At 31.1% G+C, this 12,595-nt stretch overlaps 1 protein-coding gene and 1 pseudogene across 2 annotated transcripts; both read left to right on the forward strand.

The window, feature by feature from the left end:
• Positions 1-4,277: 4,277 nt before the first annotated feature.
• LOC132738994 (sodium-dependent glucose transporter 1-like) lies at positions 4,278-10,240 on the forward strand. Of its 2 annotated transcripts, none has more exons than XM_060726633.1 (6): positions 4,278-4,426; positions 5,436-5,557; positions 6,939-7,068; positions 9,071-9,226; positions 9,637-9,789; positions 10,052-10,240. In XM_060726633.1, exons 1-6 carry the CDS (start codon positions 4,372-4,374, stop codon positions 10,189-10,191), a joined length of 756 nt encoding a protein of 251 aa, XP_060582616.1. In that variant the 5' UTR covers positions 4,278-4,371; the 3' UTR covers positions 10,192-10,240. The 2 variants fall into 2 exon arrangements, with proteins under 2 accessions (XP_060582616.1, XP_060582615.1); XM_060726632.1 differs by having other exon boundaries at positions 4,308-4,426; positions 5,433-5,557.
• Positions 10,241-10,266: 26 nt separating this feature from the next.
• LOC132738992 (sodium-dependent glucose transporter 1-like) lies at positions 10,267-11,386 on the forward strand (annotated as a pseudogene).
• Positions 11,387-12,595: the final 1,209 nt, after the last annotated feature.

A 12,595-nucleotide genomic window follows, 5' to 3' on the forward strand; every position in this document is an offset into this window, starting at 1 on the left:
TTTGCTATTTTATGTTTACATTAATACCAGTACCAGATACAGAATTTTGAGTTTTATTTTATTTATTACTATTTGGTTAGATTTTCTTTATTTAAAAATAAATCAGTAATTGATATTGTTAGAAACTATGTGCGCATGAGCGTGTGCGTGTGCATGGATATTTTATCAAAAATGATAACCCCTTTCACGAAAAAGAGAAAAAATGCAATATGAAAGCCCTAATTAATACAAATGAACAACAAAATAACACTACCTGTTTAATAGTAAAAAAGATTAGATGAACTGGCGGATCAAAGAATGAATGAATAAACTAAAATGATAAAAAATAAATGAAATTTAAAATATTTTAATACTACTGTTCCAAGTGACTACCTCAGCAAATGAACAACACACACAAAAAATGCCATTTATTTTCGGAGACAATATTAAGACCGTTAATGATGTAAAAAGAGCGTGCAACATAAATTAATAATATTTGACTTAAATTTATAAATCTTTCAGGTAATATACATAGATCATTCCAAAGCTTCCAATTTATTCTCTTGGGTTAACCGTTCCCCCGTGGACAGATCTGAGGCTGACTGGGGTGAAGATTTGGAAAATGTTTGCGGGCATGTGGTACAGGACTGCGTAGCTATGGTGAAATATGGCCACAAGTGGACAACATGCGATTGTGGTAGACATTTCTATTACGTTTGTCAACGATAATGAATAATGAATAAAACAATAAGAAGAAGTTATAATTGTAATTTTCATTTTTATAAAACTTTAATCATGAGAAAAACGGATTAATTTGACATCTTCATATATTAGGCAGATACATGTACTCAGTGTCGATAAAGACACAAGAAAAAACAAGTGAGGAAGATAAATTCGATCAAATGTATAAGTAAATAAAAATAAAATAGCAGACTCCGGCATACAGTATGCCTGCTAAACAAAACAAAAAACATAAAAAAACGTAAAAACAAAGTAAAAACAACAATAAAAAACAACAACAACAGGAGACGAAAACCGCGTGCATATACATTGTCAAAAATATTCAATTTTAATATGGATTGGATAATACATTATTTAGAATACCCCCAAAAGAGAATTGAGTCTAAATGCAAAAGTCTTTCTTCTCTAACCCGATCACGATTATAAGTACATGCACTTTAAAACCTTATTTTATTTGCATCGTAATTCCGTAGTTTTGTGATAACATTTAAAATCACTGAAACACTGCAATATATGTTGTACCTTAACGTCACGTTTTAATATACATATTAATATAATTATGCTTCATTTATATACAAAATTATATCAATGTAATATCAATACATATATAGGTATATTATCGGAGGAACCTTTGACAAAAGAGGATTTCGTTAAGTACTTTTGTCAAATAAACTTGACAGATTATTGACAATCATAGTTTGTGTGCGTATGGGCGAGCATGTACTTTATTTACAAAGCTACTATTTATTGGGAGCTGATATTTGTTTATTTTATATTTATGTCGGTACATGTGTTTATGTTTGTGCCATAATTCCCGTATCAAGGTCGTTTCTGTCCATGCACAGTGGCATTTGGAATAACATGGGAAAAGTAAGTAAAATACAATTAAGATGTCCTGTAATTGAAATAGACAAATGGGAATGATTGTTTAGAAAGTCACTAAGCCTTTTTAGATGTTAAACTTCCACTTAGGCCCTATGTAATACATAATTATTTTACTTGTTTGTGTCTTGGGCGTGAAGGATGTTGCACTTATTCATTATCCCTCATGTACAGACTCAATCAAACCGAGTCTGCAGTTTTCATCTAATTTTGTTGTGATTAATGCTTCCGAGGGATCACTTTGTTTCCAGATTTTTATACTTCACAACAGCAGGTGTCAAGTGCCGTGTGGCAGCTGTAAAAAGTTGCCCCGTACTTCACTTCAGTATTGTTGTATTTTTCTGGTCCTTCGGAATCATTGATGCCAAAACTATTAAGTATTGAGAATTGAGTACCACTAAAGCCGGTGCTAGGGGGCGTGAGGGATGTTGCACTTATTCATTTTCCCTCATGTACAGACTCAATCAAACCTAGTCTGCAATTTTCATCTAATTTTGTTGAGATTAATGCTTCCGAGGGATCACTTTGTTTTCAGATTTTTTTGTGTTATTTGGTCATGTGCACTGTAAAAGCCATATGGTAACTTTCAAAGTAAGACAGCTGTAGCTCCGTGCATGATTCCAGGCATAAGCTGGCCGATTTTAAAAGGCCAGTCTCGGAAGGACTGGGAATCCGAGCCTATATACAATTCTAAACAGTTCGCTAATAATAGAATGCGGGAGACCTTAACTAAATCCGCTGGTCATAAATATACATGCACAGTGTTAAAATATGTAAACTTTAAAAAATAGACTTTTGCTTGAGAACGAATTTACATGTTTTTGACTTTTTAAATAATTTTAGTCAGTATCAGCTGCATATAAAAAACTTTTCACTTAACAAGATACAAACATGTATACACATAGTAATTGTAATAAAATAGTTCCAGCGTTCATTTTCTACATAATCTTACCTTTTAGGTATCTTTGAGGTCGCAGTTTTATATTGAATTCGGATGACGTATTCAGTGCTCACTCAATTTTTTCTCATCAGCTTGTCAGAGAGAGATCATTTTACATTCTTTATTATGTATATTTTTACACTTCTTTATGTCATGCTTTCCAGTGTTTTATTGTAATATATCAGATGATTATATTCTGATAAACCACTATTGAAATTTAAGAAAAATAATTTTCACTGTAGCCGGACTATATCTGAATGCGCATTAAAAGAATATCATAACTAAATGGAATAACAGGTAAAAATAAATGCCGTCAAATGTGACGCCATGTTGTGATGATATGTCTTTAAGGAGAATGCGCGACGTTATGCGGCAAAATCAGTAAAAATACTTAAAATCACCTTAAAAGAATGAAATAATAAGAAAATTTATATAAGATTGAAATATATCATTCGTGAAAACTAGCTTTTCTACTTTCACACGTGGTTATGCCACTCGTGAAAATATTACATCTGATGTTCCCTCAGTGATATATATTTATCTATATTTATATATATCTTACATGCATAACAAACAAATATTCTCTATGTCTTTAACATAATAATAATAATAATAATAATAATAATAATAATAACTTTATTTTGAGAAGGTGACATATTAAGAGTACATAATAAACATACAACTTATTTTCAATATGGCCTTCTATACATAAATAAACAGAAAATAGAAATAACAATTGCTAACATTATTGTTATCAAAATAACAATCTTACTGAAAATGATGATGATGATGTCGATGAAGACCATGATGACGACGCTGTATGCTGATGACGATGATGATAATGATGATGATGATGATGGTAACGGTGATGATTATGATAATCATGACGCTGATGATGAACCAATTATTAGGATGGTGATATTGATGATGATCAGATGATGATGACGTTGATGATGATGATGATGTAGATGATGATGATGACGACGACGTAATTGTTGTTGTTGTTGATGACGATGTTGATGATGATCATGATGATCATGACGCTGATGATGAACTTATTAATAAGATGGTGATATTGATGATGATCAGCTGATGATGACGTTGTTGATGATGACGTTGTTGATGATGATGACGTAAAAGATGATGATGATAAAAAGGTTTAAATTAAAGCGAATGATAAAAGGTCACTAATAATGAGCATTTAAATTATTTTATCAAACAACGATCACTCTATGTATATATTCAATCGCTAAAAAGCTGTGTCAAGTGTCTTATGATTTATAGTGTCATTATTGTAAAATTTAAACAGTCTTATCAGTCATGAGTCACTATAGTAAGTAAATTGTCATGTCTAATTTTAGAATTATTATGCTATTAATATATATCAAGTCATACTTATTTTATTCATTGGTACGACGCTCGACTTATGAAAAATCAGGGGCGGTAACTGAAGTCACATTTCGGAATTCACTGTGAAACTTTTTACTTTCTTTATCATATTCAATAAGTGTAGAATTTGTGTTTTGAAAATAAAATAAAAGAAATAAAGAGAAAAAGAAACTAGCTAAATTGATTTAAACTAGTCCAATTTAATATGGCGTTTACTTCGATTCAATGGTTTTGTTTTCCGGTTTTAACACATGAACTATTAATATTGATTCCAAGAAATGGCCCGGATGGTTAAAATATAAGGAAAGGGAGATCACTCTAAAATATACTGATAGCAGGCGTAAATTACGTAAACAATTTGATAAAAAGGAAGGCACCGTTCGTTACGTTAAAATTAACTAAGGTGTAAACAAAGATATATTATTATCTCAGTTTTAAATATGGATAACGAAACGGAAAGTCAGAATTTAAATGAAACAGCGAGCACGGAACTAGGTATTGTATATTACGGACATATAAAAAATAGAAAAAAAAAGTTTAATCTATTTATTGTTTATTTATATTTAGTCACGAGCGTTTATTCATAGTTGCAGTTACCATGTATGTACATGTGCACGTTTTTCTTGTGATTTTAAATGCGATACTTTTTGTGGTACTTTATACTTCAAATTATGATAAATAAATAAATAAATAAATAAATAAATAGATAAATAAATAAACCCTTTTTATCATATTCTTACATTGGATCTACTTTTTAGATAAAGTTATTTCTTTTTTTTCTTTATTATATTTCAAAATAAAGAAACGTAAAATATGTTTCTGAAACATTAGGTTTTTTTTCAAGACTTTGTTATCTTAGTAAACTAGGTATTCCGTATTTTTATGTTGTACATTGTACTTACACATGCGGAGCGAAGTTTTACGAATTGCGGTACACTTTCTATTTACTTATTTTGATAATTGTTGTCCTTTTATTTTCATTTTTCTGCAAAATATTGTTTTATTACATTACATTACATGATATGATTTATACTTGAATTATTTTTCAATAGAAATTGATTATGAAAAATATTGAATTCGTGTATAAACATTTCCAAAATCCAAATCCAAATCCATGCTAATTTTTATTAAAATATTTTTAAATGTTTTTAAAAGTAAAATTTTGTGAAATGAAGAAAGAAAGTAATTTGTACGTTGACAATGGCACTTGCAAACCATAAAAAATACCAAAAAAAGAGAGGTAAATATATGCAAAGAGAGCTCTTACTGTGTTAGTCACGCAGTAGAAATATGGCGAAAAATACTGCAAAATCAGTCATTCGCACACAACATGTAAATTTTTGCACATGAATCTTGAATCTTTTTATCTTTTTTAAAATCATTTTTCTAAAGTATAATTTTCTTGAAATATTTTGACTCATCTGGAGCATTTGAATATTTGTCATTACAATCATTAGTCGCGTAAATATATTTTACTGTTTTGATTTTATTTATTATCCAGCAGATGCGAATGTTGTTGAAAGTGGATCTCGTATGTTGAGGTGGTTTACAAAATTAAAAACCGACAAAGATTTCAGGATAAAAATCATCAAAACTCTGTTGCTTTTTTGGACCTTTGTTGGATTGGTAAGCATTTGTTCCTGTTTGGTTTTCCTTTATATTATTTTTACTACCTTTGATAGTAAAGTAAAAGATTTAAGTACGTTTAAGAAACAACAAAAATACCCAAAACGACAACAACCGGAATGAATATTATGCTAGTTTTAATTTAAATCTGCATTCCTTAAGCTAGCACCTGAATAGGGCATTTGATTCAAACAAACTAAAAGAAACATGATGCCCCTAAAGTGAACACTAACAAATAAAACATCACCACCACAAAAAAACAACAACAAAAACAACAACATTCTCTACCTCCAACCTCCTTAAAACCCTGAACGGCAACAACAACGGCAACAACAACAACAGCAGTAGCTTCATCACTCTGTTCCCTAAAAACCTAAACGACAATAAAAACAAAAACAAAACAACAACAACAAAACAACCGACACAAAGCAACAAGCACAACAAACAACAAATACACAAAAACATGAAAGGGGGTATTATTTTGTCATCTGGCAAACGTCATAATTTTATAAGCAATTGATTTGTGCTTGATTGATATTAAGACCCGATGTTAATTAAATCATGAAGCCTATCGGACTATCTTATCGCGCCACTGATCATTGATAATGCTTATGGTATGTCTTTTGTTTTTTTCTTCTTTCAAAATAAAGCTATCTATATCTGACGACGTCCAAATTTTAAACACGTAACTGGTTTCGGTTTCGAAAGTTTCTGAGTTTCTATTTACTTGGCATGAATACAAGTATTTATTTGTTTTACATATATATATATATATCATATAGGTCAACGTTACTATCTCTAGGTATGCATATTTGTGGTAACATCAAATCTGACATAAAAGTGTTTGATAAAAATATATGAACAAAACAGTCAAATGATGATGATAATAATAAACGGAAAAACAACAAAAAAACCAAACAAAACAAACATGAAATAAAAACAAAACAATACACACATACAATGTACATTTTTCCATTGTCATTAACTGATAATACTTCTTGAACCATGCTAATAAATAACATGTACGTGGACCAAAGTTATATCTTAGTTTAGATGTTGCAAAGTTAGAGGTCCAAGTCACTTGACATTCGTATTTTATTTGTACGTGGCTTTTATTGGTGAGAATAAAAAAAACACTTGGAATAAGTAACAAATTCTTAATTAAGTCACCCCGATTTAATGAAAGTAACTGAGTTAATTGGTATTGACAATACCGAGTGGTAATCTACGGATCGCTGGCCGCATTTTTTCAAACACATCAGGGAAAAGCCGTTATTTCCTTAAGCAAGGCACAGACAAAAGATTAAAAGAGTGTGTATGATGTATTTTTAATCAACTCGAATTTTTTTATGATATATTATTATAATTATTCTTATTTCAGGGATGGATGACCGGTCAAATAGGACCGTCGTTTCCGGATTTACAGCTAGTTGTCCAAGAAACGCTGGATACAGCGTCATGGCTGTTTACCATCTATTCTTTTGGATACATGACCGGCTCTCTTGGCGGAGGTAAAAAAAGAAATGCTAAAATTTTTAACAACTCGTATTAACTCGGCCAATTTTGTGATTTCGGTAAACAATATTCTTGTGATTTACTTGTTTTTTTTCTATACATAAACACATGTTTTCTTAAGCTAAACAATTCTGAATTTTAACGTCTTTACAAAAGCAATCGTTCCCTATATTAAGTAAATGAATAATGCTATTTTTCCCTTATTATTTTTAATTTTCATACTTTTTTTTACTTTTTTGATTTTTATGATTTTTAGTTTGTAAAAGGAAAAGCATAATTTTTTTCATTAAAATTTTAATTTCATTAAATTTGTCTCAAAAAATAACTTTTAAATTCTCGCTCTAGGGGTTTAGCTTTATATTAAGCTTACCTATACTCATTAATTTTAAGTCTATAAAATTGGCTACACATGCAAGATTCAACAAACAATTTTTATATGGAAAGAATATAGAGTCTAATATTGCCTCACCACTTGTCAAATAAACGGTTATTTAATATTCACGAGGCACGGACAGTGACGGAAAGTGACGAAAAGTGCCGATATATAAGATATTGTGTGAACATAATATATAATACGTACACTAAGTATCTAGATAATGTATGTTTGATAATGAAGAAAAATGTGCAAATGTGCAAATTTGATGATCTTAAATATTGATATCAAAATCAAGATAAAAATTGATAATACACCACAAATTGTAATGATAGTAAATGATCATTTGATAAACTAAAATTATTAATACTTTAAAGTATTTAAAATTAAACGATTTCTCCGTATGAGGACGATAAAGAAATACCTTGGAAAGGAAGTTAAATATAAGTAACACAAAGGGCGATAAGTTTCTTACTAAAGATAACATAAGCAAGTCGCTTGCGTGATCAAATGTATCTGCTTATCTTATTGTTCGCTTTTTTTCCCCACAAAGAAGAAAACACTTGTTCCCGACATAAAAATTTTTTCCCCCCGGTCAAAAATTTTAACATTCCTTTTCCCCTAGATATTTACATAGACCCGTTTGGTCAAAAGTTTTTGCGACGTAAGGTAAAACATAAAAATTTAAGGAAGAAAATATCACAAAGAAAAAAACCCCCATCACGCCCTAAAAAACGCACAGTTTTAATTTTCCCCCTATAAATCTTGTATTAATACCGTTTTGGTATTGTCCAATCTCTGTATTTGTAATACACAGTAGATGATTGTATTTGGTCTGATCGCTTTATAAAGATATGACACAATATTACGATATGTTCAAAGAGTATGATTTTAAAGATATTAATATCATGCCTTACACACACACTTTCATTACACTTACATCTTACACTACCCGGGGAATAAAACAATAACGTATAGATAACAGAGCTAAAAGGGCTGTTGCAAGTGTCGACGGGTTTTAAATAATATTACATCCACGGTGTCTTCAGCGATCTGTCAAAAAGCAAAGTGACTCCCTGAGCGGGTTGAAGAGCTGATATTGTGAAAATCAGAATAAGTGAAGTTGTAATCGAAAATTCAGATGAAGTTGAAAGTTTGTGTACGTGAAATAACGATCTTTTGTGAAGCTGTGACCGCGAAACATTAAATAATTTCGTAAATTATTACGGGATATATTTGAACAAGTTCATAGCTTGAGATATTATATAATATATCATATACTCGTCTGGAAGAATGTCTTATAATGCGTTTCCAGCTGCATCATCATCATCGTCATCAGCATCAGCATCATCATCATCGTCATCAACGTTAACAACAACAAAAATCATCATCAACAACAAATGGAAAAACAAGAGAACCATATTGTACAAATGCAAAGAACTGAACCCATATGAATGACATAATAATAAAGAATAACATTAATAAAAATCAACCTGCTCTTTAAAGATAATTTGTGATACACGGATAATTTATTAACATTTGCGCGGTAAAATGAAACATAGATTAAATTTAATTTATTGAACCCATTGACTTATCTAACCGGGTACAGTTAATTTATATTGCAGGGTTATTGTTCGACCACTTTAGCAAACCACTCGTGATTGCACTAGCTACTTTGATTCTGGCAGTTACTACAGTATCTCTACCTTGGTGTAGATGGTTCACATTGATGCTTGTAGTAAGATTCGTCTCGGGACTTGGTGCAGGTGCACTCGACACAGGTAAGTTATTAAAGTTATTTCATTATCTGTTATTACAGTACACTTAGTATGTTAAGATTTTCTGTTTCCTTTTTTACATTGAACAAAGGCTTTAAACATAACTTATATAAAGATTTAGAAAAAGCACCGAATTGTTTCGAGTTGACCACTTTGAGTATACAAGGTAGAAAACTATAGATACTCAAGTGTTTCAAGCTTTTCTTACTTCGCTCATCGCGTTTGTTAATTCTGCTGAATTGAGATACATTCTAGTACCTACCATTGATTTACATTCTACCGAAAATATGAACTTATTTAACAGGTAGGTTTCTTTTCATTTAGCGCTTCGTAGCAAAACATAGTAAATTATATGTTCCTGTGCCTGACATTTTTTGATCAAGAATATGTATGTATATTTTGTATCTTTAAAGGTGCAAATGCCTACGTGATGTCTTTTTGGGGTGAAAAGGCTGGTCCTTACATGCAAGGACTACATTTTTGTTTCTCCATGGGTGGAATAGTTTCACCATTGGCAACCGAACCATTTTTAGCTGAACGATCTTGTCATTATCTTAACTTCACAGGTATTCCTTATTTTGTGCATCGTCATTACATGTATATTTTGTAATTGATTTTTTATGTCAGACTCTTTCATACGTATTTAAAGTTTATTTCTATGAAATCTTTAAAGGTAACACAAATTATGCATCGGACTTGTTGTCACTGTTGTGGATGTGTTCAAGTTGAAATAAAACCATATCAAAAAATTTATATAAAACAGTTTAAAGCCTCGTTAATTAACATTGTCTATTTTCTATACTTAAACATGTTTATTATTTTTTTCAGAGTCTAAGGTCAACCAATCACATGCAAACTTGACTTTAACGGAAGACGTGTCAAATAATGCTACTGGAAATGAATGTCAAACTACGGAGTTTGGAGAGACACATATTCACCTGGCCTACATTATTTCATCTGTCGTATAATAATTACAAGCTCCATTCCCATTTTTCGTCATATATGTTCGTGAAATATTAAAAACTTCCAAACTCCAACCAAGAAGTAACATCAGAGCAACCTGACGAAAAAGAAGTGGCTGAACAACGGATACAAATCATCATGTCGAAAAGAGCGCGAATTCTTATATTATTTTTGATATGCCTCTTTATGATGGTTTATTGTGCCGTGGAAGACACGTTTTCAAGTTTTCCTTGCCACTTTCTGTATCCGTTACTTCGGCTGGACAAAAGCCACAAGTAGCTATGCGACAAGTGTCTTCTGATGGCTTTTGCAGTTGGTAGATTCCTGGCAATATTCATCGTGAAAATGTTTAAGCCCGTCAATCTTCTATTGTCATACAGCTCTTTTCTGATACTTGCTTTCGTAGGCGTCTTAATAGCGTGTCTAACATCAATTACAATAATACTATGGGTTTCTATATGCATTGCTGGGTTTTCTATGTCTCTCATTTTCCCGAGTGTATACTCGTGGACAGAGGAAAGTATTCTCCAGGTAACAGGGAAAATCTCATCATTCTTTGTTATAGCTGGCTCTATCGGACTGATTATTAATCCAGTAGTGTTAGGATACCTCATGGAGAAAATGACACCCCTTTGGTTTGTTTATCTCCTGTTAGGGAAAAGCTGTTTCTCTTTAATATTGCTCTTTGTTGTACTGACACTTGTTAACTTCTTTAAAGAATCTGAAACGGTAGATGCGGACGATGGGACGGAAATGGTTCCCCTTCAAAACTTGCAGCAGTAGTGGATTAAACATGACTTATTAAATAATAAGACTACGTTACTACTGAATATGACAGTTTCTATGATTTACTACAGACTCAATCAAAATGCTTTCGAGAGATCACCCCTTTTCATATGTTTATCAGTTAAATAAACTACTTGTTTATGCATGTATATATTTCAAGTAGAAAGTTTGTTTATGTATCTATCCTTGTTTTTACACGGTTTTCATACATGTATGTGCTGTGTTGATATAAATAAAGTGACTGGCTATACACTGAACAAAAGTTCTAACCGATCACCCTGAGTTTTCGCTTATATATGAAAAAGAATAATACCAATAGATCCGACTTTTATTTTATTTCGAAGAGAATGAACACATTGAGAATAATAAAATATAACATTTTTCTATTTAAATAAAACTTTATCGATATTTAAATTTTTTTTTTTATGAACAGCCACTCACCTGTCTGATAGAGGCTCCAGCATTCAACATTTCAACTGCTACGGCATGATCCTGCATCAACATTCGTGCCATGTGTTATGTTTTTCACTTATAAAGTTAACAAGGATTTATGCAATGTAAAATTTAATACTCACCATGCTCTGTACGAACATTTCGTGCCAAAATGTGTAAACCGCGCCCTGTCTCCCGCGTGAGTGCATGGAACCGTATTAAATTATTTTTCATTCTACAAATCGGTTGAAAATGACACAAAAATCACTTCTGCAAAATTTTATAAGGATCTATTGACCCGTTATAAAATAATCAAAATTTAAAAAGTGATCGGTTAGAACTTTTGTTAAGTGTAGTGTAAATTGTATCATACAAGGTCTTCAAGAGTAATAGTCTGTTACATCTTATAATTTGATTTCCTTCAATTTTGTTAAGGCTTACAAAAACGACATTGCCATTTTTATTGAACTTTATTCAGATCGCTTAGGAAAATTTGTATTTATATTTTTTCAAGGGAAAACAATCTTTTTTTTTATTTTTATGATTTAGTGTTTTATATTTTGAAACTGATACAAATATTGTTGTCATTTATTTCCATGATACTAAGCAAACTTCCTTGTTTGTATTTACAAATGGGATAAAAGTCTGAATGCAGTTTAATAAAAACAATAAGAGTATTGGGTTAAATACTTGTAAGGGACATGGCACGGGTTCTTTTGAGTAAACGCCGAGTTAACCTGGGATTTCTATGGGAATATTTAATCGATGAAATGTAATTTATTCTATTGTCTATATTTATAGTTTTGTAAGAAGCATCACGTATTAAATGTAAAAGAAATTGCATAAGGTCTAAGGTGTACACTGTTTAAATAATTTAAAAGCAGTCTCATTAAAATCAGACCGTTACTCGTCGCTATGCCTTCCTAGCGAGGGGCAGTGTAGCGACAGTTAAGATATGATTTTAATGAGATTGGTTAAAACGTAATTTAATATTTTACAGTAATTACGATGTTTTTTTTTCTCTTTTAAACAATTTTTTTGTTTGTTATTTTTTTTTTGGTTTCGTCATACCTTTGTATGCGATATAATCATGGAAAATTTCGCTTTAAAATGATCTGCATCACGATAATGCAAAGATAACAGCTTAAATATTACAGTATATATATAAGTTATAGTATTCACACGTAAAAT

Source organism: Ruditapes philippinarum, unplaced genomic scaffold (genome assembly GCF_026571515.1).
Source record: "Ruditapes philippinarum isolate M1 unplaced genomic scaffold, ASM2657151v2 ctg14109_1_1_1_1, whole genome shotgun sequence".
NCBI classification, from domain to species: domain Eukaryota; kingdom Metazoa; phylum Mollusca; class Bivalvia; order Venerida; family Veneridae; genus Ruditapes; species Ruditapes philippinarum.

Bases quoted from the DNA above. Each gene is read 5' to 3' on its own strand.
- LOC132738994 (XM_060726632.1), top strand. From the start codon at position 4,372: ATGGATAACGAAACGGAAAGTCAGAATTTAAATGAAACAGCGAGCACG. The intron at 5,558-6,938 runs GTAAGCATTTGT...TTCTTATTTCAG, and splicing joins TTTGGACCTTTGTTGGATTG to GGATGGATGACCGGTCAAAT. The intron at 7,069-9,070 runs GTAAAAAAAGAA...TTTATATTGCAG, and splicing joins GACCGGCTCTCTTGGCGGAG to GGTTATTGTTCGACCACTTT.